Raw genomic sequence first — 27,889 nt, 5'->3', positions numbered from 1 at the left:
CTCTAAAAGGAGAAACAATAGTCACATTTTTATATATATATATTTCTCTGTAAACTAGAGTCTAGGAACTATAGCACATAAACCTTGTAAAATGATGAGCACGTTTCAAACAATTCTAATACAAAATATGAGACATAAAACAGGTCACTGGTTTTAGCATGTCTTCAAAATAACATATGCTTGGAAATGCTAATCCTTGTGGCATCACTATTCTCTTTTTTCAGTGAGAAAATGAATCATGCAGTAGCATGCCTGAAAAAGCAAAATTCTCATATAATTTCTATCACTCACTCAGTGTGTTCATGACTTTTATACAGCTTACTGAACATTTATTATCTCACGTGAAAGAGAAGCTGTGAGTTTGCTCACCTTTGTCACCTGCAGGATCTTTGAAATGCCTCCTCTCCTGTTTCTTCCAAAGAGTACATTTCCGCATCTCCCAGTCGATCCCCGAGTCCACTGAACATGCAGACATCAATAAGTTCTGCTAAGTTATCCTATGTAACTCTGAAGAAAAAAGGACAGACTTGCAGATGCTGCAGAAGGTCTTCTCTACTCTCTTTGAAAATTTCGTTTTCTTGGTGGTCTGTCACAGTCAGGTCTCCGGTAGTAAACTGAACAACCTATCCTCCTGGCTCTTCTTTTCTTCTTTTTCTTTTCTGTAAACACATAATCAGGGCTTCAAATCCTCTAGGCATCACAAACTGTATTTCTCTATTGCCCTCTACTGACTGCTGGCTCACGCCGCCTTCCCGGAGAAGTGGCGAGCAACAGATCCGCGGTACGCGCTCCCCGCCGCCCTCCCCCGGATCGATAATGATACACGATGACCAAAAGTCAACACAAATCATTCTATTTTTTCCTTTGTTACAAAACACCAGGCAAGATTTACAGCCTGTTGGCCAGCCGTGGTAGCTACAAAACGCTAAACAAGAGAAGCGGGAAGCAGTTTGTAACACGGCTCTGCTAACGTGGGCTTTTTTTTTTTTTTTTTTTTGGTGAACAAAAGCCAGGAAAAAGTAGAGACAAATGCATTCTGCCTTGAAATGAGGATGAATTCATCCCACTGATGCCATAAATACTGTGCCGAGGATCTGAGGGTTGTCTGTTTTTAAGGGTTTGGTCCTGCCAGCACTGTATGCACAGAAATACTGCCTTGTGATGGGAGTTCTGCAGGAAGGGGCTGGTAGAGAGCCATGAATTTGAGTTTTGGGTTTTGGCCATTTCCCCTTTGTCTCTAGTGCTTTGTTTAGCACATTCAGCACCACACCTAATATGGGAAAGCCTCATGTGACGGGACCCGGAACAAGGCACATCACCCTGAGAGTGGATGGCACGGGGAGTGGCTGTCCGTCCCGCTTTTCGGACAAAGATGATCTATAATGCAAAGAGAATCCAACAAAGTAAGATTAAAAAAAAAGGAATGACCCAGTGTTGTCTCAGGAGCAGAAGGAGAAAAAAGTGTACAAGCATTTCAGGCAGACTGGAAGACACCGAGAGAAAAAAAAAGCAGGGATATAAAGAGTGTGAAAGTGAAGGTGGAGGGGGGGCGAATATAAATGAATCCTTTGCATTGTGTTAGTCATTGCCTAATAAGAACAGCACACGCTGCTTAATCAGGTCGCTCAGGCACTTGCTCTCAAAAGAAAAAGTGAATCCATGGTGCTGGTGCAGATGCTCTGGCCCACCTGCACCACTCCAGGGGCAGGGAGGAGTCAGGTCCCAGCTCCAGGCAAAAGAAAAAAACCCTAGCACATTTCCCTTTATCTGGGCAGCAGCTGGGAAAGCAGTATCTTTCTTGCCCCACCATTCTTCCTCCACAAACAACTTCCCTAGGGAACAAATGTGCTTAACAAATTATAGACACAGACCCACCCCTCAAAAAAGTATTGGAATTGGTTTTGCTTACTTATGCTCAAAAAGTACTTTCATTTTCCCTCACCAGTATTAATAAACGGGAATATTTCATTTGCCAAAAAATCTGTTGACTGATGGACACTGGTTGTGTTTTGAATGGATATTACATGACATCTCTGCTCTTCCACTCAGAAAAGGTAGGAGTTCGCTCAAAAATCAGGAGCAAAAAAGCCAGCAACAAGGCAACAAAAATGTAACATTGAAAGGTTAATTGAAAAATTTGGTTTCATTAAAAAAATAGAGTCAGCAGAGGCCCTAATTGTACTTATTATGAACATTTCATTAACAAGTCCAGATTTATTGACTGTGTAGTAAAGCTGTCTTAAAGGAAGCCTTGAAATTTCTTTTCCCCTTTGCTTTTCTATTTTCAAAACCTTTGGCTACTCCATGTCCGAAAATAAAAAATAATTATATTTACTCAAATTCCTTGACAGACTATCAAAGCCTGCTCAGCTGAATACCTCTCCTAAATGAACACCATTTCCAATAGATCAAAGGATAAAAACGTCTAGCAAATGAGCAGGGCTAAGGGCATTAATAAAACACACATCGAAAGGTGAAAAGCTGAGGGTTTGGTTTAGGGGCTTTTTTGGGGAGGTGCAGGGGAGGTTTTTGGGGGTGTTTTGTGGTTTTGGTAGGGGTTTTTTGGTTGGTTTTGGTTTTTTTGTTTGTTTAGTTTGGTTTTGTTTGTTTGTTTTTGTTTTTTTTTTTTTAATTGGAGGACATTTGCAGAGTGATAAAGTAAAGTCTGCAGTCGCCAAAATCCATGGAAAAGGCACCTCCAATAGAGAGCGTGACACATGAAATCAGAGGTGCCTTGGAGCAGGTGACACAGTAACGCAGGTGGGACTGACATGTCTCCAGAGAAGGAGATTCCACGACCTCTCTGAGCCAGCCTAAGCGCTCTGCCGCCCTCAACCTAAAGCACCTCTTCCTCGTGTTTTTTCTCCCTGAGGTAAAAGTTTCCTTTCCTACCGGAGAAACTTTTCACATGGCCGAGGACACAAGCGGCTCCCCGGGGCGGGTGTCGCGCTCCGAGGGGGTTCGGGCCGGGCTCGGCTCCCGCGGCCCCTCCGCCCGCCCGCCAACCCCGCAGCCGGGCCCCGCTGCCCTCCGGCGCCAACCCCGGCCCTGCCCTTCACCGGGGCCCGCCCCAGCCCGGTACCCTGGAGCTGCGGCCGCGGAGCCACCAGGGCTCGGCCAAGCGCTGCACATCGCCCGCTTTCCCTTCCTTCCCTTCCCATCCTTCCGGCGGCGGGCGCTGGGCGCCATGGGGCGGCGGCGGGTGCTGGCGGCGGCGGAGCAGCTGGCGGAGACCTGCCCGGGAGAGGCGCGATTCCTGCTGTAAGGAACCGCGGCGGGGCCGGGACGGGCGGTGCGGGAGCCCGGCGGTGAGGCGCGGGATGTCCCCGCCCGTGCCGGCGGCCGCGCCCTGACGCTTTCCCTCTCTCCCGTGCAGGTGGACGCTCCGCAACTCCCGAGGCGAGTGAGGGACCCGGTCGCAGGCGGCGGAGCCGGGGCCGGAGGAGGGGGCTCCGGAGCCGGGCGCCCCGTGAGCCCGGCGCGCTCCAGAGGAGGCTCCTGCCGCGGGAGAGCAGCGCAAGGACAGGACAGGAGCATGGGAATGAATGCGGCTCACCCTTTCTCTCCCTTTGCCCCTTGCCCCTGCTCTGCCCCCGCAGGGCCGTGCCTCGGGGCTGCCGGCAGCGGTGTTGAGCTCGCAAGGAAGCAGGGCCAGGGGTCCCTCGGGGGTTTAGGGAGAGGCGCCCGAGTCCGGCTCCGGCTGCAAGAGATAATGAGGCGGATGCCAGGAGCGAACCTCTTGTTGGGTCTGAAATTTATCTCAAAGCGTTTGTCTCGTTCCTGAGATCGTGTCATTTTCTCACACTTAAAATAGGCAAAGAGCTTTCCGAGACCTTATTGTCTCCAATCTGGTAGAAAATTGTGCCTACATGGCAGAATTGTGAGCCTCCTTTCCTTTACTAAAGATTTTTGGGAAGGAATTGCATTATTTTCAAGAAAATCCACAGTTACATATCGTGTAAACTTGTGCCATGCATTAACTTAGTCTGAATTGTGTACAGCTGAGCACATTCTGGTGCTCAGCTTCCTCTTGTGTTCTAGTGTTACCTTAAACACAAAAACATATACTTAGGTAATGTTAAAATTGAAATACACCATTTTAAAGTTTGGTTATAAAACACAAATATTTCATCCTTTTGCCTTTATTTATCTGTAGGTAATGAACGTGGATTAGAAAGGATATGTCCTTACTGCTTCCAGTTCCTGGTTCCTGACAGCTACCGAGTGCGCCTCAAACCAAAGATGAAAGTGACTCCACAGATAGAGAAGGTTCTTAAACGAGAGGCAAAGAATCATAAGCTTAACATGAAACAGATAAAGCTTTTGAGAAAGTACAAGGAGTCTAGAAGTATTCTGGTAAGGACAGTTATTTGAAACTGACATGTACACGGTATTTCCCTAAATTTCATGTCCCTGTTTCAGTGGCAAAAAAAAGAAGATACAGAAACCTTTCTCTTAGAAGAGGAGCCCACACATTTTGTTTTCACGAGCATAAGACACTTTCTTTTTGGAATAACTTCTATGCATAAATGACATTTTTTAAATTTACCTTCCACAATAGATAGATCATGAACACAAGACCAGTAAACTTTTCTGTCAAAAAAATACCTTGTGACCCCACATGTTAGAGAAGCTACACAAACATCTAATGTACTACCTTTATTTCAGTTTATCACTTGTTGACCGAATATGTTTTGACACAAGCTTTACTTCATGTGTTTCCCTAGCCTCTCATGGCTACATCAGATTATTATTGCTATCTGTATTAATAGAATTTTTTACTTTTGTCTGAATATTACTGTTTATAGAAACTCTTTTAAAACTAAACTACAGAGGTAATTTCAGCTAGTTGATGTTTTTCTTGAGGCCTCAGTTATTTTTCCTAAAAGTACTCAGGAATGTGACATTTAATTACTATTGGAAGAATAATAGTAAACATTTAATCTAGTGTTGCCAAGGTATGTACTGTTTTTAAAACAGGTTATGTGAATGGTTGTTGTAATAAATGAGACTGCACCCTATTGTGCCCAGCAGTTGCTGGTACACTTGGAATTTTCTTGAGTAAGAGTCTTGTGGTTACAGGAGTAAATTTTGTGAAACCAAAAACTATGTAAGAGTCAATTAAAAATTTTAAACTGAGGAATATATCACCAAGGTTTTTGGCTGTCAGACCAAAATAAGATGCTTCGTAAAGGCACTCTCCCCAGATTGTAGATCCAAGTTGAGCTTCAGAAAGGACATCTGAAAAGGTTCTTCAGCCAGAGGGTGATTGGGCAGTGGAACAGGCTCCCCAGGGGAGAGGTCACAGCACCAAGGCTGACAGGAGTTTAAGAAGCATTGGGACAACACTCTCAGGCACATGCTGGGATTCTTGGCATGTCCTGTGCTGGGCCAGGAGCTGAAATTCGATGATGTATGTGGGTCCCTTCCAACTCAAGATGTTCTGTGATTCTTCAAGCTGACATGTTTGCTTTATTTTTCTGGTATCCTGAATGTTGAGGGTACATTAAGAACTGTCCCTTTAAGCAACTGATGAACAGAGCAGTGTCCTATGAAATGATGATGGGCTCTTAGACTTATTGTGTAACTGCAGAGTGTTTGTTAGGGACACACTGTGCATTCATATGAGTAGTTTAAAATTCAGTTTAAATAGGTCCAGTTTAAACTCTGGGTAATAGTTTGATCTTGGTATGTAATTACAGTCTGCTTTACTTGTGCTTTGTTCAGTTTAAATTTGTCCTGTGGATTATGATTTGTTTCTTGTCTTAAGTCTTTAAAAATGCTGTCAGCAACTGGCAGCTTTCGAAATTAGCAATGTAGATCCCTGTAATCTAATTCCTGAGACATGTGCAAATGAAAATTCCAGTGTGGTTGGAAATTAATGCAAGCAATAATGTGACAGGTTGAACCTCTGAGAACTTTCTTAGCAAGTAGAACTTGATTTTAGATTGCTTCTGGCATAAAAAGGCATATAACATAGGGACTGTTTCAAGGCTTTAAAAGTTTTTAGAGTTAACTGCTGATCCATTTCAGGGAATGGAAATTAGCTGTGAAGTGCTATGATTAATCCAGTAATTCCTGCATTGTAAAATGATCACCTCCATTTATATTCCATGCAGTGCTAAGTCACCATGAATGGTTGTTTCCCACCTGAATTTCATTCAGAAGAACTTAAAAATATGTCAATACTTGAGCACTAAAATAGTTAATGCTATTTCTTTTTTTTTTAGTTTGTTAGGCTGACAAAATATAATGTCTAGAGGAAGTCAAAACACTTAACTAAAAATTGTTTCATTTCAGCATCTCTAAATGAAATTTTTAATAAACTATCTGAATTTACACACTTTGAAATGAAGAATGATTTGGTGTAGATGTTTTCAAAACTGCTTAGACGTTTTTGTGACAGTCTTTTGAGTATGTTATTTTTAACCAGAAGCATCACATAACTGTTTTTCTGTCAGTCTAATTGGTGCCTCAGAAAGCTGTCTGGCTGTATTACTTTCATATCTCTTAGTATGAGTAGTTGCCATGGCAGTGAGGGATATCAGGAATGCCTGACAGCCTCTGACTGGGTGATGTGATCAGTTCAGATGCACCTCTCAGCCTGGTGTGCTGCTGAAGTTCCCTGCAGCCTAGAGGTACACAGAGAGAAGAGAAATAGCCCTTTGTTTAGAACATCCTCCTTGTTGTAATAAGTACTTTTGCCATAATGCAAAGCCTTGGCTTTGTTCACTGAGACTTGCTGTTTTTAGTAAAATAGATGACTGGGTTTGAGAGTTTGGTAATTTAAATATTGTATCCCAAGATTCCCTGAAAAGTGTGCAGTATAATTTCATTGGGGGTAGAATATGCTAATGACTTTAGATGACACAGAATGTCAAATTTTTTAGCCAAATTCCCAAGGTATAGGAGTATTCCAGTATACTGAGTGTATGTTGTACACTCAAAATACAATTTGCTCAGTTCAGGTGCTGTTTCATGTCTTGACAGGGTTGTTCTCTGTATATCACTGTACAATATTATATTCAGCAGTATGGGTTCCCCTGAAATTAGTTTGTAGGGAATTGGAGTAATTTCTAGATAAACCCAGAGAATGTATTTGGCTTAAGAAGCCTGAATTAAGGTATGAGTTACAAAGTGTATCTTTGTACTTTTTAGTATCTCATGTTTCACTTAAGCAAATATTTAATTTGTGTCATGGTATTTGGAGAACAGTTTGAATAATTCTTCTAATGGCTTTATAACATAGAGGTGGAAAGACTGAAAGACAGCTTGATACTTCCTTTCTTCTCTCCATAGCTGGTTACTTGCAAATCTTGCAACAAAACAAGAAGATATTATGGTAAAAGCAGGGATTTTCTGGCAGCCAAAACACAAAATTGTGGCACTCCAGGTACCAAATCTAGCCTGAAGACACCAGATGTAAAAATTCAGTCTGCAAAGAAAATGACACCTGTAAGCTGCAGTAGGTTGGGATCTAAAGGGAACAGTCCCTCATCACTTTCCAGGTACCTGTTTCTTTCCTATTTGAAGCAGCCCTTTGCCAAGTAGAGTGTATTAAATCTTCTTGATTTTAGATCAGTCAACTTTAATAAAGTTTAAATTGATAACTTAGTGTATTTCTCAATTGGTACAGTTGAGGAGATTTTAACTTACGGTTGAGAATTTTAACTTTTCATCCTTTAAAATCAAAGACTTTCATGAAATGCCACTGTGTGCAAAGAATACCCAGTTACATTTGTGTCTTTAATGCAAAATGTCTGCCTAAAATTTGCATGACAAAGTAACGCTTCTGACTGTTAACTTGCACATAAAAATACACTATTTCTCTTGGATATTTTTCACTCAAATTATATATGTGTGCTTTCACAGTTACTTTATATTCTTATTTCTCTCTTGTAAGACATTTGAATCTTTTGTTTTTCAGGACACTTGAATCTGGACAGACAACAACCAACTCTGCTTCCAAGACTCCTCGAAATTCCAAATTTCACTTTTCTAAGCTAAAACGGATGCTTGACCTAGAAGAAAAAGAGAAAAACCAGAAGGCAGATTTCAAAACCTTCTTGACTTTACTTTAGTTACATATTATTTCAAAGTAATAAAGATTACAGCAATAAATATTGCTCCAGTTTTAGTAAATCAACAAAGTGATTTCTTTAAAACTCAAGCTAACATCCTGTACCTTGTGGAAGCATAGATCATGTTTTGTAGAAGGAAGGTCTGTTTCTAAGGGAACTGATGGTCTGCCAGAGGGAGAAGTAAAGATAGCCAGTTTAATATGCTTGGGCATCTTGGACATGTTTTGCAGTTTCTGATGCCCCAAAAATTAAAAGCCAGGAATTATCCTTTGAGGAAGCTGATGATGACCATCAAGACCATTTAATTGTCAACATTAAAGATTATCAATTTTATGTTTGGCACAGAGATAAGAGAGGAAATATAAAGTCACTGTTCAGGACTGAGGTTATAGCCTGTCCTGCATACAGTCTGCAGTGAAAGTTCTGCACGTGGTGCTTCACATTCCCCCCTGAAAAATAGAGCCAGTTAGTTAAAAGCATTTACTTTCTTGGATTTAAAGGTCTGTATTTTCCTTTTCTTTTGGTAGTTTAATGAATAGTTTACTTTAAGTGCCTTTAGACTCAGTGAACACTACTTAAGAAATAGGACCAGCAAATAACTTGGTGGACTGGGAAGCAGTCCAGGGCAGGGGAGAAGAGTTTGTTGTAAACTGTACTTAAGAGTCTCAGAAATTGGCATGTAACCTTTTTATATCTCCTGTACACTTGCACAATAACTGAAGGACTCACTGCTCATTCTCTTTTGTGTACACATAGGAAAATGAACTGCCACTCTTTAATCAAAATACAAACCTTGGAGTGTTGCCTTTTCCAGTGTAGAACTTGGCATTAATTGACCTGTTGCTGTACTTACAATCCAGTCCTCTGGAAGAAATACTTCATTTTGTTGATGGAAAATGTTCATTGCACAGAAGTATTTGAAAATACTAATTTTGCAATAAATTTTCTTATTAAAAGTACACACATTAGGTACTGCTATGCTTCCCATGAGGCCTGTGTGAAACCAGCTCAGGCATCTGCTGTGTTTTAAGGTGCCCCAATGTTAATGTGTTTGTTAGATCAAAGCACGTTTCCCCGTTGTCCCTGTTTACAGTGCTTCTTGCACAACATCTTGCTGTCTCAAGAGTGCATTCTTTTTGCATAAAACTACAGAGAAGGGATAAAAGACATGAAGGGGGGAGCACAACCAGTGTGCAAAGAAAACTAATGGGTGATCTATCCACAGGATCACAGGATCACAGGACAGCTTGTCTAAACTATGCATTTCCAAAAATGTTTTGTGGGTGGTAAGCATTCTAAACACCAAGAATGTTACCTTTGCAGCACACTATTTGTTAACATAGATAGAGCCTTGTCATGCTCCAAACAACATCTTTTTTCTTTGGAATTACCAGAGTTGTCAGATATGTCTAGATGTGTTGTTAAAAGGGATTGTTATTGTGAGCTATTAGACTTTATTCTGGGAACAAAGGGAAAGAAGTCATTCAGTACATGCCTTTTCTTGTTTTACAAGTGTGCTTAAAAATGATAAGTAGAAATATTATCCAGTGCTTTTACATTACTCCTAAGCCTTTAATGGAGTGTTCTTTCTGTTAACTGGACTTTAACAGAATTGGTGTATTGAAAGATAGACACACATATGTATAAACATATCTCTATACATAATATATATAGTATATACATACCCACACATTAGAGGCTTACATGCAAACACAGACTACACACATACATGCAAGTCAGGCACTCTTCCCTTCAGGACACATTACCTTCCTGTACTTGATGAAACACTGAAGGCTGTTGGCTGTGAGACACTTGCTGAGCTCCCCTCCAAACCACTGCCAGGCCACATTAGTGGCTTGTGTTTGAAGAGCTGGAAGAAACTCGAGAGAGGAAATGCCTTCTCTGATTTCAGAGAGACTTTGTAAAATAAGAGCAAGAAGGTCTCCATTGAGCATACAGCCCCCTGCAAAGAGGCATTTGAATAGAGAGTGGGAATTATTTCCCAGCTCACACAAATTCTACTGGGCAATGTACTTGTACCACACTGAAAATGTTACAAAAGTGTGTCTTAAAATAACCAGCTCAACTAAATTTACAGTTCTAGAGATAGAACCTCAGACCCTTTAACACACTGCTTTCTCACCGAAAACTGTCACACAAAATACAGGGAGTAATAAACCTCGAAATTAGTATCAAACATTTCCTCAGCATTATCACTGAGATGAGATCTTGGCTGCCTCCTGAGTATAGGGAGCAGTTGACATTAAAGCCATTTCCCACCGTGAGACTGAGAAGGCAAGAAGGGAACAATAATTTTCAAAGATGTTTTTACAACAATGTTTTATTAAATATGAAAGAGCGTACATACAGGTGTAATTCTGAGGACATAAATTACACAAGGATTACAGGTTCTGTCAGAAAAGCACAATAATGAAACATCTTTACATTTCAAACTTTTCTTGTTAGCTTTTAACAAATAAGTCTATTTCTGTTGCAAACAAGTAATGAGTGCTATTGAACTTTTTCAAATTCCCACAAAAACATCATGCTTAGTAGGATACTTCAACTATTGTAAATATGAAGTCAGAATTAGATTCCTAAATAACACGATGGAAGAGGTTTACTACTTAATCAAGATAAATGACACACTGAAATAGGAGCCGAGACAAAATTGGTCATTCATTAAAAAAAAAAATTACTTCAGACACTATGTTTAGGTCTGCTTTCTTTACTTGCAGGAATAATCACTGTGATTAAATGTAATGAGCAGAACTGGCCTAAATATTTGTAAATGTAACCATCAAATTTTAGACGTGCTGGTTTTCACTGATTTTCCCACTGAAAAACCCACACCCACAGATCTATTTCCTTATGTTTCAAAAGGCTCTTCTGCAGAGGGCCAACCAAGCCTATGTATGATTTCCACGTCCTCCATGGTCATCTGCACTCCTGGCTACTGCATCCTTCCTACATATGTGTTTAGGTCATCATCAAAGGACCAGACTGAGTTACCATTGAGATGTGAGAGCAGAACTAGTCTGTTCAAGTCCTAACACAATGGTTTTTTTTAAACTTCAGGTAAGCAGGAATGTAATTTCATCATAATGAAAGCTCTCAATTTGACACTCAGAAGACTACTCGGATAAAATACATAATAAGCATGTGGTTTGGGTTGTGTTGCTAGGGATTAACAGGTGCTTTAATATATTAATACAAACATTACAGAGTGAATCAGACAAGCTAGTATTACTGCAGGCTGTGGTCTAATTTCCAAAAGAAGTCATGAAACATAATTTCTAAGAATGGCAACTTTTGTAACTAAGGACTTCACATCTATTTTTAAAACCACAAAAGTGGGGTATTATTCCTGATATCTTTCAAAACATTCTGCAAAAAACACAGTTTGAGCCTGCAAACACTAGAATATACATACAAGCAGTCCCAGTGACCTCCAAGGTAAGCATTCTCATATGGCAAAGTGCTGCAGGAATATCTTTGCTTTTTTTCAGAGAATGCTTAATAAAAGTGCAATATAGTGAAGCAAATAATCTAATTATTATGACTTTATTATTAGACGAAAAATATTCAGATATTTTATAATTGTGCCTTTTGTATGGCAGGCATTCTGCATTGCCTAGAGCCAGACCACATTAGAAGAGGTAGGCAGGGTATGCCCACACATTTTCTTTCCCAGGATGGCAACACCCCAAAGCAGTTCTGTGGTACAACCCCACCTACAGATAAAACATTGTGCTGCCCAGTCTCACACTTATTTCTGTTTTGACAGAAGCTGACATGTGGTTTGCTTTACCTTTCCACCCAGGCATGTTCTCCCTTTTGTCTCTTCGGCACCCTACCCTTCACCACCCAGCCTCTTTTCTTCCTGAGATGTCAGAAGTATACGTACATTAAGCTTTGGAACCTGAGAATTTGGAGGTATTTTTTGACACTACAGGGCTGCATCTGTACTCTACCATGCTATCTCCTGCTATACTATTACAGTTACAGTATAAATCTCCTAACTACTTGATACCCAATGCCTTTCCCATATAAATAAAAAAAACCTCAGCATACCATTCAGCCATCACCATATGACACTTGCTCTAAGAGTGACATTGCCTTTCACAAGCCCTCTTTTCCAAACAAATATTGAGGGATCATTTCCAAAACCCCAGCTATGAAAAACTCCTTGAAGTAAACAATTTCACAGTAAAATAAGGAAAAATATATCTAGAAAATAACACTCTCTCAAAATTAAAACTTATAAACAGCAAGAAAAATTTGAGGTTTTTTCCTCACTCTTTTATCAGTTCTACATTACCTATAGATAAGCAATGTTATCACTAGGAGTTATGAATAGGAAAAACAGATCCAGTGAAGTAAATGTCCTGTTTTTTTTAAAACATTTGAGAGATCAAGAAAATTCAACAGTCAACTTTATTATTACAACTAATTTCAATTCAGGCAGCAAAAGACTGTTTAAGCTTAATTCCCTATGATTCTGAGTATCCAATATAGATCTTTCAGTGTAGTCTAATAAGCCTTGTCACTGCACTTATAATCACCTCTGGGCATAAATTAAGTTTTCTATGGATGGAATTCAACCATGAACTCACTATTTATGCCTCTTGTTTTATGATTTGTTTTAGAATTCCTAATAGATTAAGCTGGTTTAATATATACCACAAATTTGGTGCTATTTAGCAAAACTGAGCTTTAACTGCAACTACAATGCACATACATGTGTGTAAAAATTTATGTGATGAGTTTAGCATTCTAGAACAGAAATATTTAAAACATTAAAATTGTATCAGAACATTTTCTTATCAAGAATCTACACTGAAAAGATGTCAGTAAGTGTTATTTAATTTTGCATATTACACTTAAGAAACTAAATATTCTGGATTCAATACAGTCACAGCTCTTTTTTTCCTATAGAATCGAAAATTGCCACTCAAAACTGAAATTTTTGGACCTGTAGTGAGCTCTGATAACTATTTTGCGCACTCCTATTTGTCAGTCAGAATTTTTTAGAAAATCAGTATTCTACATTGCATGCTATGGACTTCTATGTCAACAGCTTGTATTTCTATCTTTTCAGGCTTGTATTTCTATCTTTTCAGGTTTTTTCCCTACTTAACTGAGGTCTTATTCAGAGCAACTTCCATGAGAAAAAGTAACTGGATTGAGATGCCTATTTCCAAGTGTATGTATTTTAAAGAGAGTGGTTATTCTCCATTCACATCCTACAACTATTTTAGTGATTTGCCCTGTAGAAGCCAATAACAAGTGACAGATAACTACCTTGAACAATTTCACTCCAGGACTGTTTTGAATTGTTGTGGGTTTTGAAAAAGAAGAACAGCTTTTTGTAAAAAAAATTGATTTTATGTGAGGTGTATTAAACTTGTAAACTGTGAACTGAACTGGTACAAAACAATGCCTGACAAGTGCAAAACCATGGACAAAATGCAATCATAAAACAGTCCTATGATATATCCAACTCAAAACACTTGCAGCCTAGGTTTTTTAGGTCATCAAAATGCCAAAGGTACAGGTAGGCATTTTTAAAATTACTCAATGATTACATGGCTCATTCTGGTGAATTGAAAAGCCGTAACTTTCTGGCAATGTGCTAAATGCCTATCTGTATCTTTAAGTTTTTAAGTGAACTTAAAAGGTGATTCATAGTATGGAAACAAGGATTCTTGACAAATTTAGCTGTTCCCAGACAAATACCACATTTATGGCATGCAACAGAGTTTTTTAACTGGGCAATAGTTTTCTGCTGTTTGAGTTATACACAGGCCTGAACAGTCTCCTCCTGTTGTGGGAGGAGACAAAAAAAGACAATCAAGATTTAGAAATATTTGCTGGAGCAGGTGAAGGTGGGGAGGTGGTAGCCCATGCTGGCCTCCAGGGTTTCTCAGTGGAAAAGGATGTACAGTACAGCTGTATCACCATTTTGTTGCATGTACGGATGGTACATTGTCAAATTTTAATAATGGGCACTTAGCAACTGAGACAGTTTAGAGAATGACCTTTCAATTTAATTAAAACTGTAAAATGGCTTCACATTTCTGGGATTAACCTTTTTAGATGGAAACAGATGTTCCAGAACAGGATTAGATTGCAAATGAATGGTCCCTCGATTTAGAAACTAAGCAGCTGTAAAAAGCTACAATTTCAAAACATAATTAACTGGTCAATTTTATACTTTCTACATGCTGACTTCTAAATGATACAAAAATATTGTAGTATTTTGAGTTGTTTGAAGATCTGCTCAGTGTAACATGATTAATATTTTCCAATAGAAAATTGGTTGTTAGCATTTACTTCAAAAAACCCACACTGTTTTGGGAGTGGGTAATTTAAATGTAATGGACAGTAAGATCACTTTTAACTTTGCATTAAATTGAATTGGCCTTCTTGCAAACCTAAGCCTGTGATTTCCACGTTTCACTCTCCCACTAGCAACGGAAATGTCTCAAGTTAGAATTATGTTTTGATTATATATTGATCTACATTACATACAGGGTACATAGGAAAAATCTTAGCATTTTTTTTTTTATAGGGCACCCAACTAAAATCTTTACAAAAGATAATTATTCATTCTTCCATGTAACAGACAGAGATGCCACTTTTATAAATGTACCCTTATGTTCACTCACCAATAAAATAGTAAACAAATCAACTTTTTAAACCATTTTTTATAAATTATTAAAGTATTTTTACTGACACTCTGCAACAATATACAAAAATAATACTACAAGAGTACCGATCGGTCTGGCCTACCCCTCATTCCACAGAAAAGCAGAGGCTATGGGGGGATGTTTGGGAATCAGTCATCGCTGTAGATGTCTCCTGCAAACGGTAGGTGTACGTGGCTGCCCGTGACGTTGGGAAGTCGAGAGAGATCAGGCAGGTTCTGGATGCGTGACCTGAGTTCTTTCCGTACTTGGGACACTCTGGCTAACTTGCGTTTGTACTCCTGTAATGCAGAAGAATTCAATATGAGGTTTTATTGCCATTACCATCCCTACTACTTACTGCATCTGTGATTTTTCCAAACTTAGTATTCCTTCCGCAAGCTAGGTAAACAGCCTTTAACAGGAGAGAACCCAGAGATTTGGGTATTTAGGAGGCAGAGGTATCAGCTCTAGCATTTTCCCAGCAATGGACTTCAAAAGCATAGCCATGGGATTATTTTGCTTTAAATTCTAAGAATATAAATGCTAAATAAGGAAGACAATCCCAGCTAACGCAACCACAGGCTTTTCTCCATGTAACTAGGAGAAAAGGGTTATTGTTAAAACTTAATTAAGGATAGTTGTTACACATATTCTACTATCAGTAACAGAGGCTGGAGGGATAAACTTACTGTCAGAGAAGTTACTTTCATCTCATAGTGCTGAAATAATAAAGACCAACCAAATATCCCCTAACTAGGCCTAACAGGGCCCACCAAGATGACAAAGGACAAGTATTTTGTGTTAACTTTTATAATAAAAAACATATTACCTCAGTACATTTATAGATTTAACCCTGGGTTTTCAGAAACTTTTTGAATTGGGAACTTAGGATTTCATATTGTGTTGTAATACAGGTCAAACCACTCACAATTGATGTATTTAATGATTATGAGGCCCTTTTCATTTGAAACAACATTATATAAATAAAGTTCAACATCGTAAATCAGTGCACTAGAATATAGTCAGTGGTCGCCTCTTAAGAACACAAGACATAATGGAGAAGAATACCAGCTTTTATAAAATGAAAACAGTTATTCCAAAATGTAAGAAGATCAATGTATATAATTCACAGGAATATTTGAATTTCAAATACTTGGAAACTGTGGAAAGCAGAAGAAACTAAGCACTAGCAGATAAAGCAGTGCTTCATGAAAAAATACCACAATTCACAACACATCAAATGCAGATGCTTCCTAGTGTGGCTGCACGTTTTGCTGCAGCCTAAGAATGGCTGGAAGTAAAAACAATTGGATAATTAGCCCATGGAAAACCAAGACCTCGTGACTATAACCGCTTTCAAATAACAGTGGGGGAAAATTCTACATGATCCAGCAACAGTAACAAATATAAACACTTGATAATTCCAGCAAGTATGAAAACACTGTGCAAATGTCTATAAAAGGTAAGAATCAGGCTGTTTCTTTACAAGCTCTAAACACAATTTTAAATATGTTACTATATTGTTAATAGCATGGAGTAATAAGGAAGAATAATGAAAAGATCTTTTGGTAGTAGAACCCAATGCAGTAGAAAAATGTAGTAAAGAATGTTAGATAATGGGACATGACCAAGATTATTGGACAAGGTCCAACACAAATTTAAAAGGTTTGCAACTACATGACCTTCTTATCAGTGGCAGTAAGAGAACCATGAGATACCTTAAATTCTTAATAAGAATCATTATGGGTAGCTAAAAAAATTTCGAATCTTTACAGAGGAGAAAGAAAAAGTGTCCCTGAATTAGGATCATCAATTTATTGTCATCATTTCTATTTCAAAATCAAATTTTACATGCAGATTCTAATGAGATACTAAACACAGTGAAAATACTACAGATGCCCAGTCAGTGGAACTGTAAACCCGTAGTAATAGTACCCAGGGTAAAGCAGCATTTATTTTAGGATACAGGTGGCCAAAGAAGTCTTACAACTGTGAGTCCCTTGGTCCTGTGAAAACTTGCTACAGTTATCCAAAAATATTCTCTTTGGTGCAAGTGACTTCAGGACATGGCTGTGGAAATGAAGGTCTGTATCCTGACACTGTATCCCTACATTAGTGCCTTAAGACCACAAATACTTTACTGTTTCATACCTGATTTTACAGCAGCATCCAGAGGTCTCACCGAGCAGACTCTGTGCAAGACACGTAGTCTTTTTCCAGCATGTAAAAGGCCAATCTCAGGCATTCTCACTATGCATTTTAGCCCAGGATGCAGAGACTCCTGACTATTATTTTAGGGAATAGATTTTATGCCAGAAGACAAGACCAGCTTCAGGTTTCATTGTTTACTAAAACAACCATTTTGGTGTTGTACAGAATACCAGTCAACTAGAATCCCTATTTTCAGAAGCAGGATGCTTGGAGATTGCTCACTGGGTGACAAGGATTTTTAGGAAGCTAGGTAGGTGATCTTGCCTCCACTGTGAAAGATGTACTGCTATACAGAAGAGGATGAGCAGAATTGTAAGCAGAATCAATACACTCAAGAGGCCTAAAAATCATAAAATATATTAACTATAAAATCCCTCCTGCAGTTAATTCTTGTAAAGAGCTGAATTCTGCCCAAGTTTATTCTCTATCAATGAGGAATGTAAAGCCACAAATCAGTATCACTTCACAAGCTTAAAGCCTGAAGTTGGGCAAATAGACACAGTCACTTAGCAACAGACCTAGCAGCTATATTCTTGTTAGACTTTACTCCAAAACTGAAATGTGCCTTATATTAGACTGTCAGTTTCTTGACTCCCTTAAAGTTCCCCTTAGCTGATAATAAATCATTTCCATAACAACACTGCATTTCTGACATCCAGCATTTTCCATATAAATCTGCCTGGGACTTGTTGCCTAGTGACTATCAGCTTGATCAATACTACTAACAGTAGGTTCCTTTTCCTCACTAAGGAAAATGTTCTCATAAATTGTGTCTCCCACATAACACAGTCATCTTCCTCTCACCAACATCTCTGGCGTAATGTACTCTAGGGAGACAAAATTTGTTCCTTAAGCCTTCTCAGAAATATGAAACTCTGAGAAAATTTGCTTGAAGTCTCTACTGCAAAACTAGAGTCAACAAAAAAAAAAAAGGTAAGGTTTATAGTTGATTATATTATTGATGCAGAATTCTCACTGTCATATTTTCTGAAAAATCCCTTCACCAGGATTTCTTCTCCTGGGAAGCTGAGAAGCCTCAGAGAAGAATGAAAACAATAATTATCTGATTGCTTCTCCTGTGTTTGCTGCTTTGGAATGTGGTCTGGACATTGTTTATCAACTGGTCATTGTTTGACTGGTTTCATGTGAATTGTTTTAACTTAATAACCAATCACATCCAGCTGTGTCGAGGCTCTGGAGAGTCACAAGTCTGCTATTATCATTCTTGTTAAGCCTTCTGTCTCTATCCTTTCTCTATTCTTTAGTATAGTTTTAGTATAGTATTCTTTAATAAAATATAATATCATAAAATAATAAATTAGCCTTCTAAGAACATGGAGTCAGATTCACTTATTTCTTCCTCATCCTGGGGACCCAGCAAATACCATACAGTATAAATTACAGAATGCAATTTTAATCCAATTTCAGTAATCCAAAGCATATATAAAATCTGAAACTGCAGGTTAGATGTTCACAGCAATCCTCCTCCACAAAGAGAAAAAATATTCACCTATCCAGAGCACCTAATTTTCCATGACACTCCTGAAACTATCCTAGAAATCACTGGAGATGTCCAGTATTTATGACTGGTAAACAAGTCCAAAAGAGGCCTGATTTTCAAGTACAGTGACTCAGCAGTTTAGAGGCTTTTTTCAAGGCAGCTGCTGTTCACAGTTTGATTCTATTTAAAACCACTAGTCTCTTCTGAAAGGTTTGCTTGTGTATTTTTACAACTGCTATTATTGTCCTGGCATGACCTAAGTAGTCCTGGACTGCTGGAATACAAGTATTAAGTACTCATTACCAACAACACTCACCGTATGTACAGCCTTTACTGTTTGTTTTATCATAATAGCATGCACATGTACCTACCACCTTTTTCCTCAGTGTGGATGTTGAGAGTATGACAATGAAAGCAGCAGAGAAGTGGGAATTGGGATATCTAGGTGTTATTTCTAGTATCGTTGCTCCATTAGAAATGCTGGACATTATACAACCAAGTAACAATTTAATCCTGTTTTTGACACTTTTAACTGTGGAAATCCTCATGGAGAATTTCAATTTGATTGTCACTATGATGATTTTAACATAAATTTCAAATTACCCCTGTATAAATAAGGCAAGATTTGAGACATTTACTTCAGAGAGTCAGGGACAGGCAGAAGTATGATGCTTTATTTTGTTACACTGAGCTTAATTTGCATTTCTTCCTACCTATGGAGAACCTTACTTTTGGTATATTTGAGCAACCTGATGTTTGGGATTAAGGTCTCTTCAATTTCTCCAGTGGCTTAAGCTAACACTACTTTCAGGCAACATTTGTTTTTACTTCCAGTCATAAAAGCAGGTTTATGAGGTAATTAGAACTTATTTTGCTCATTAGAGTCCCACCAGTTATTACAATTTCCATTATTTGACAGTGTATATGGATATTTTGTGAAAGCAATGCTAATAACATATGGATTCGGAATCCAGATTAATAGTGATTCTCTATCAAAAAGTACCAGGCAAAAAAGCCAAATAATTTTTGTTTAGACATTACAGACATCATAAATAATAAAAATGTGGGCAGGTTAAACAAGCTGTGCACTGCAGAGAATATATTCCTTTCTAAATAAAATAGATCTTTATAAAGATGTTTTGCAATAGGAAGGTGCTACAGATAAAAAACTTCATGGATATGCTTTTCCTTTATATCATTGATATGACTTTGAACCTTCATCTGATCACTGATGCTATGGAATGCACCAAAATACCGTGTGGCAGAACATGTATAGCAAAGCAAAAATAAAAGGTTTGCAGGAAAGAGAAGTATTTAATCTGCACCCTCGTTAGCTAGAAAAGGTAAGGTGGAAATAAATACTTCAATACAGAAAAACAAAACCCAGACATTTAAAAGGCTTTTAAGGTGTTGAGGGCATGTGTGTACACCAGCATCCATGGCCTGTATGAACACAGTATTTAAAACTGAGATCTCTGACTTTCTAGGTCCAGTCCAACCTTCAGTTTCAGGTGCAGATGTCAGAGCTGCATCACAGAGTAAAGGCTTCTCCTGTACTGTGTCCAACAGTGCAGAAACTACTAGAACGCTTCAAAGGTTCAGATGAAAGCAAATGTCATGTGATAGCCTGATATCTAGATTCTGAAGTTCAGAATCACATTATTTATAGACTCTACCTTACCCAGTTTGGGTATTTTTCTGCAAGAAGACTGATGACTAGATTCAGAGGACTCAGGTAAGCCTCACTATCACCTTGGAAAATAGATGAGCAGGGTTAAATTTTGCACTGCCTTTGAAAATTTGGCATAGCTCACATTTGTCAGCAGTACAATTAAAAGCTCAACCTATTTACCAGTGTTTAGGATAAATGAAACCCTGAAATAACTTTAAGAGACTGAACCGATATCCATAAGCTTCACACATGAGGTAGAAGAACTAAGGACAGTTATGACAAGTTTAGGAAAGGATGGACTTGACTAACCTTCCATTGCACATGGCCTACTTCCTAGAAAAGATTTTTCTGGAAGCATGCTTCAACTTTTTAAATATGTTAATATCTAACTGTTTTGCATTTGGTCTTGCCAAGTTTTGAACTAAGTAAATAGCACTGAAGAAATGAGCAACTATGTGGTGACTGCTTTATTTTGTTTTGTTCTATGCCCTGCCCCATGCATTACGTACACATTATTCTGTGTGTAGATTTACTAATATTCTCAGGTTTTCTAATGGCAAGCTTCACCATTACAAAACACAATTTATTTTGCAGAAACCTTCTTTGAGCTGACAGATAAAAATGAAATGCATACTCTAATTCCAGGTATCTCTTTTTTTTTTTAGTACTTAAAATTTCCAAGAAATTAACACTTCAAAGAAATTTTCTAAGTTAAAATATTAGAGACTCCTCAGCTTGTCTGCAAGTGAAGCAATAGGAAGCAATCAGCTCAGAAGTTTGAAATCCACAAACTAAATTAGTGGCCATCTGAGGAAAGCTTGATTATGTGACTTTGCCTACCATCAACTGTTATGCTGTGGTACAGACTGGAATACACTGCAGACTTTCAAACCACAAATTCCTGTCTGGAACAGTAGCAGAAAGAAACTAAGCATTTTATCAGGACACTTCCCACTTGAAGTGCGACTATCACAAATACAGTCTTCTCAATGGCCACAAATTATTCTTCCTATTTCTTGAAATGCAATTTTTGTCCAGCTTCTTCCAGCCCAAACAGTATCTCAAATCTCATTCACTGCAGCCTTGACTCCTGGTCTCCATCTCCATTCCTGGAACATTGCTCCTAGAACCAACCTTTGTCCAGAAAGGATATTCAATGCCTCTCAGACTCCTATCACAGCTCTACTCAGACACAATACAAACACTCACAACTGGTTTTTGACTACCTCTTCCCATTTCTAGCTTTTCTGATTCTGATCTAAATTTCTCCCTCTCCAATCCTGGTCTCCATTTATCAGTCTCTCTATAGTTCTGGTTCCAGTTACACCTGTTTCTTCCCAGCCCTATACTTGGCCTGTCCCTATTCTCCACCTATATAATATCTTTATCAGATCTATTACCTCACATCACTTTTTACTTCCATTGTCTTAGTCCAAATGAATTCCAGTTGATTTCAGTCCTACATGGTATTACACCCTTCTGGCTGGTCACTCCCTTCTCAGCCAGCTAATCTCCTATTCCATTCTTTACTGTAATGTCTAGTCCTGGATCCCTTAATCTTCACAGCTTCTGGAGCCAAGTTCCTGATGAACTTATCCAAGTTTTGCATTTAAACCCATTGGCTCCCATCTCCCCATTATTTAGATACATGGGAGCCATGGACAACAACCCATGGAAGAAGTTCGCACATCACAGAGAGGAAGTGGCCAAGCAGCACGTGGCCAGCATAGAGAACAACTGTACATGATTGCAACTGCAGAAGTTTTCTTTAGCCCAGGCTGGAAAACTCTCTGGCAGACATCTTCAAAGAAGTTACTAATGTTTTAAATAATCTCTGATGAGCATAATAAAAGTAAGATTATTTTTTTCTAAAGGGTAGTAATTTCATTAAATTCAAGTTCATTTTCATTAGTATATTAAAATGCATGTCCCCGCAGAAAAAAGGATTCCCTCATTTCATAATTTGAGAAAAAACATAAATTACTTAAAGCTAATTTTCAAGACTATTTTATTATAAACTTGTCTTTAGCCTTTCTGTTGAAGATTGTGTTGCCAAAAAGGTGCCCAATGTTTGGAAAAGTAGAAGAAAACAAAACAGGACTTGCAAGCCTTCAGGGAGGTGGTGGAGTCACCATGCCTGGAGGTGTTCAACAGGCACTTGGATCTGGTAGTGGGTGATGTGGTTTAGGGGTTATAGTGGTAGAGCTGGGTGGACAGTTGGGCTGGATTGGCTTGAAGGTCTCTTCCAATCTTGATGATTCTATGAGTATACTTAATTAGCAGGGATATTACTAGGCTGGCTTAGTTTGCATTTATCTCCCCTCAATCATAAAAGGTCCAGGATAATGAATATAAATTTATAAAATATATTACTATATTAAGACATTGGTTTAATTAGTCAATCTCTATGAGACTATGATTTAATTTAAAGCATTCCAGGATGGCTGATATGAGCAGCAGCTGAAATGAAGGATGCCTGCCGGAGGTTACACTTAGTCTACTTGTGTTTTATTATCTGATACAGCATTTATTTAGCCATTATAATAAACTCAAAGCTACACACTTCCAAGAGATGCTTAAATTATACTGAATTCTTAAGTTTCAAACACTGGCTGACAAAATGAAGCTTCGGAGAACTTCTGATGATACGCAATCAAGTACTTCAGAACAATTCTGAGTAATTTTGCTCAAATACTCAAGTTACTACTCTGCACAGGCACACAAGGAATAAAGCAGAACAGTTTTGAAAATAAGAAAAAAAAAAAGTAAATGGCTGGAGGCTTATAGATAGCTTCTTGAAGTTTCACCTATACATGGAAGATCTACATGAAATCCAAATTAAAAGGGTATCAGTGTTTAATTTTAGAAGAATTTAAAATGAGTGAAGAATTTTGATGGTCTATTAGAAAAGCATGCTTTAACAATGCATTTAAGAACAGTTGTGCAAAGTCTTCAGGCTCAAATATTTACTGTACCTAACAGATGAACTGTAAAAATCTGGATGTGTCAGATGCACATTCTTCAGTTTATGCATCCTTTGCCTGCAGGTCATTACAAAAGCCTCAGTTCCAACTTCAGATTTCACATGTGCAACTCTCAACCTAAAGCTCCAAGTATTGAACTGCAAAAACATGGACTGTGTAGTTCATAATTTAGCAGACACAAATGGACATCTTATAGTATGAAACTGCTGTAAAGCTAAGACTACATGTACTTATTTTGAAGATGAAAGTGAATCTGAAAATGAAGGTTAACACTGCAGACCACTAGGTAGGGATTTATCTATTGCTAGCCAGGTCACAACTCTCTCAGATCTTTATCAAAGGCAGATCTAGGTAATGTAGAAGCATAAAACCTAGTTTTATTGTAGCAAGGCTAAGCACTAGGAGCATTCTAATCCAAGCAACATAGAACTTAAAGCAGGGTAACATATATAGCTGTTGCAGTGTAGAACCACTCAGTGTTAACCTGTGGGCAAGAAAGAAAATGAGAAAGCATTCTAGTGACCTGAGACTGGGTCAAGCTAATAAATTAGCTTTATTTAGGGTGAAATAAATAAAGGCAGTGAAGATAGAGGACCCCAAATTTCTGCTACAGGTGAGTCCACACTGGTGACCTTGTTCATTTAAATAATCCATCAGTGTCGGGTCTATCTGTGCAAAACTGGTCTTGGACATTTTGAAGAAGTTCTTCCAACTACTTTTTTTTTAAGTAATTCCTGTCCATCTTTTCTAAGTTCACAAATTATTCCTATCCAACCCAAACAAGAGCTGTGAAAGACAGCCACCTTAAATTTCAAAATAATCTAACAGCACATGATTTTTAAAGATTTTTAATGGATAGTTCTCATAGAAGTCAAGAAATGCTATGGGCCATCCAATATGTAATTGTTTCCAACATTCTAATCAATTTTATCAGCTAGACAATTTCATATTGCACTTGTCAACTCATTCTCACAGCTTCATTAAGTAGGTTGAACCATCTATTTTAGATACCTGGATTCTCAAGAGGAGCATTAAGTTAAAGCTCAAACATAAGCATTCCAAGGCCTTATTTGCTTAATGGCAGTTGAATATGCTCAGTGTCAATCAATAATTGAAACTATAGTTTACATGACTAATTAGAGCAATTCTGTAAGACAAATTGTTGACATGCTGCATGGTGATTTCTGTGTTTTTCTCTCATTTTGTGTGAAGTAGGTATTTCAGATGCTGTGTTCAGCAATGGGGATGGGAGCATAAGAAAAGCAAAGCTGGAAAGGAGAACTACACAGCAGCAATAGATATTTTGATTTACTTGCCCCTCAAACATCCTGCAGGAGTATCTCCAGTGAAAACTCTACTATGCATGAAACAAGCCAAAAATTGCACTTCTTCCACAACCAACAAGATTGATAATGTAAATTTTCCAAAAATGGACATAGATACAAGTTCTATAATTTAAAAAATTGTAGAAAAAAGTGCTTTTAAAGAAAGTGCTTACCCTCGAGCTTTAGTATTAAAATATTATGACTAGAAGAAACTGCCTTAGAAAAGTGATACCAATAGAGAGCACAGAACAATTCCAAGAAAAATTCACAATGAAAAAGTACCTTATCAATCAACCAATTTCAGGCAGCAAATTTGGCACACCCACATGTTTTTTACATTTTTTACCCAATTCCAAATTGCTCAAATAGTTGGTTTTATTTTATAATAAAAAAGGTGGAGAAAGAAGTTGTCAGGAAAGAAATTATGAGAAATCAGAGGAAAAAAAAAGGTCTAGAGAGAGAGCAAAACACAGAACAAGTAAACAACATTAAAAGAACAAGGAAAGATATTCACAGTGTTTTCTGCAATTCTCCTTTCCCATTATGAACTATATTGCTCCCAAAAGCCTACAGATTGCAATAACCTGACTAAAAATATGCACATCTTTCTGTGATCTACTGATAAAGCATGTATCACAGGTTAGCAATCACAGAATTACAGAATTTGGTGAGTTGGGAGGGATCTACAGGGATAACTGAGTCCAACTCCTGCCCAGGACTATCTCATGGTTCCTGAGAGCATTGTCCAAACACTTCTTGAACTCGTCAGGCTCAGTGCTGCAACATCATTTCAATCTAAAGTATCTTAGCTTTTTAAAGCACCTTTCTTTCAAGCCACCTATAGTTCACTAAAATGATCTTTCAAATCATTATCCTGGTTTATATAGAACTCTAGGAGTATCTGTGGGGGTTTCCATTCTGTATGTCTGTATTCCTATCCAGTTGTGGATGAAATGACCTTGGAAGATCATGAGGAAAACATAGTAAGTTAAATGTTGTTACAGTAATTTACTACTAAGATATTTGCAAACAAAATCATGAGTAATTCAGTAAACTTGTTACTGGGGGGAAAAAGAAAATTATTCAAGAAATTCCTTCAGTCTTCATGTTTACACAGTGTCAAAAGAAACAGAATTATACAAAGCAGTTATCATAAATCACTTAAATTCCCTTTTTTGCCATGTGCTTCTTGCATGTCAAAATGCAAGTCACTTAGGTATATTTTCACCAAGTTCATTACCCTGGGTTTCTTGCATGACAGACACTTCAATCTTCTCTCTGATTCACACTAAATCTGCTCTCACAAACTTGATACTGCTTTAAATTTGCACCAAGGGTTCTGGAGAAAATCTCAGGCTCTACTTCCAGTTGCACAGCCTAAAATAAGAACTTGTACAACCTCTCTTTTAAAAAGTTGGTTTTTCTGACAATGTCTTAGAAAAGCAGGGCTTTAGCAGATTTGCTGTCCAAATTAATGTGCAAAGTAATGATATCTGTCTCATTTCACTGGTGAGCTGCTTCAAATTCCCTCAGAAAACAAGATCCGAGGTAGCAATGGAAACAGCACTCTTGCTGCAGAAAAGGGCTTACCATGGTGGCAAACTGAATTGAATACAAATCCAGTATACATGGCTAGTATAGCAATTTAAGAACTTTTTTATTAATTGTCTATCCCTACTTGCTCTTAAAACCTTTAAGGCTGGTCTCTCCATGGACTCATGTTTCCAGATCTCTTGTAAATGTGAAGTCTGAAAGAAAAATAAAAATAACGTACACCCAGCATCTGATGACAAGGGAAACAAAACCAGCAGGTCTGAACCTGCAGCTGATGTTCAGGCAAGAGCTGGACTGACTGGCTGGCACAGCAAAATCCGCCTGTCAAGACCTGTTTGAGATTTCTGGTGTGCTGGACACGATCTGTGGCAGGCTGGAGTGTGTGTTTATGAAGAACTAGACAAATGCCATCTGGATATATGTTTCCAGCCTGCCATGAGGTAGAGGGATTGAGTATTAGGCCTGGGTGTGTCACTTTTCTGTTACTCTGCAGTGCAATGTCATGGGAAAAGGAAACCTTTCTCCATGGAGAGTGAGAAACAACAAAATTATTTACTATTTGGCCATGACTTACAATAAAATGTAAAGATTTGCACACAAGATACCATCTTAAAGAATAACCATACAAGTCACCATGCATTTCCAATTTTTAATTTTTTTTAAAGGCTTGCCTTATAAAGTAAAAGGAAGTTTCTCTACTGACACCCCTCAAACCCAGGCTAGCCAGGCACCACAGGCTGAAGGGCTCAACAGCCCAAATGAGTCCCTCAGTGACCCCCAGCCATCTCTAGCTGGTTTTTGATGGTGCAATAGCATAGCAAGAGGAGCCCCAGCTGAAAGGGCAAGTAACTGCTGATGAAGCAGAAAGGACATATCTGTCCCCCACTTCCACAGCTAAAAAAAACCAAAACCAAAATCATCTTTTTGCCACTGTTCAGGGAAAGTGACTTGCTCATAGTTACGTTATCAAGAAGAGTCAAGACCACAGGATCAAATAAAAACAGTAAAAAAACTCTCCCCACAGTAATTCATGTCTAGGTGGAAAGCTGCAAATGCGTAGGACATATTTCATTATGTTTCCAAATTAACTGAAGTTTGGAGGAGAAAGTTCATTGTACAACATGGCTGTCTGACATTACATAAAAGCATGCTAGGTACTGCAATGTTGGAAGAAAAAGCATTGTTAATCACACATGTGCCATGAAGAAGTGAGCAACATGCTTTAAAAACCACATCTATATGCAGCAGCAGAAGAGAAAGCTTGCCTGCCATTAAACATTTTGAGGGACATGAAGAATGTGTCTCCTGAGGAAATTACGTCAGTGAGACTCTGGACCTCACAGCACTCTCAGAATTACACAGTATTCCTCCCTCCCACTGCAGCACTAAGAGCCTGCCTGCTGACCCTCATAACAATTTGTCTGTGCATGTGTGTTTTCCACCAGTAGCTTTGTTTTCACTGGAGCTCTAATGAAATTCAGTACTTTCTGGCAACCTCCTCCTACTGAAATTTGGGCACTGGCTCGCATGCAGAAAATAAATATGTTCTAAGTCTTAAATCTCATAATACATTTTTGACTTCTTAAATTAAAAACATATATTCTTAAATAGTAACCTTTATCAATCACATGCAAATCTGGAGTTTGTACTCACCATTTTATAACACAAGATTGTAAAATCTACATTATGAACATCAGTCTTTATTACTCTTGGCATATTTAAGAGTACCTTCTGTAAACTCTCTTGTATTTTAGTTATATACCTAACTGGATGTTAGCTATTCAGACTCCAGAAGACAATGAATACTCTCAGGTAAATCCCAACCTGAAGTTCAAGTGACCAGCCCACATACAGGATTTAACCTCAGAA

At 38.3% G+C, this 27,889-nt stretch overlaps 2 protein-coding genes across 3 annotated transcripts in view; one reads left to right on the top strand and one right to left on the bottom strand.

Moving 5' to 3' along the window:
• The first annotated feature begins 3,165 nt into the window (after positions 1-3,165).
• On the top strand, positions 3,166-9,040 carry C1H18orf21 (chromosome 1 C18orf21 homolog). Of its 2 annotated transcripts, XM_066560196.1 has the most exons (5): positions 3,166-3,261; positions 3,377-3,399; positions 4,157-4,356; positions 7,300-7,508; positions 7,928-9,040. In XM_066560196.1, the coding sequence occupies exons 1-5, from the start codon at positions 3,188-3,190 to the stop codon at positions 8,079-8,081; spliced, it is 660 nt and encodes a 219-aa protein (XP_066416293.1). In that variant the 5' UTR covers positions 3,166-3,187; the 3' UTR covers positions 8,082-9,040. The 2 variants fall into 2 exon arrangements, with proteins under 2 accessions (XP_066416293.1, XP_066416285.1); XM_066560188.1 differs by lacking the exons at positions 3,166-3,261; positions 3,377-3,399 and adding an exon at positions 3,407-3,746.
• Positions 9,041-10,404: 1,364 nt separating this feature from the next.
• Positions 10,405-27,889, bottom strand: part of RPRD1A (regulation of nuclear pre-mRNA domain containing 1A) — a 43,711-nt gene continuing 26,226 nt past the window's right edge. The window contains exon 7 of the mRNA XM_066560176.1: positions 10,405-15,072. Within this exon, the coding sequence (XP_066416273.1) occupies positions 14,923-15,072 (150 nt within the window). The 3' untranslated portion in view covers positions 10,405-14,922. The remainder of the gene's footprint in view (positions 15,073-27,889) is intronic.

The sequence above is a fragment of the Molothrus aeneus genome, chromosome 1 (genome assembly GCF_037042795.1).
Source record: "Molothrus aeneus isolate 106 chromosome 1, BPBGC_Maene_1.0, whole genome shotgun sequence".
In the NCBI taxonomy this organism is placed as follows: Eukaryota; Metazoa; Chordata; class Aves; order Passeriformes; family Icteridae; genus Molothrus; species Molothrus aeneus.
The sequence above is the reverse complement of the archived record's forward strand: the minus strand, read 5'-3'. Positions and strand labels throughout refer to the sequence as shown.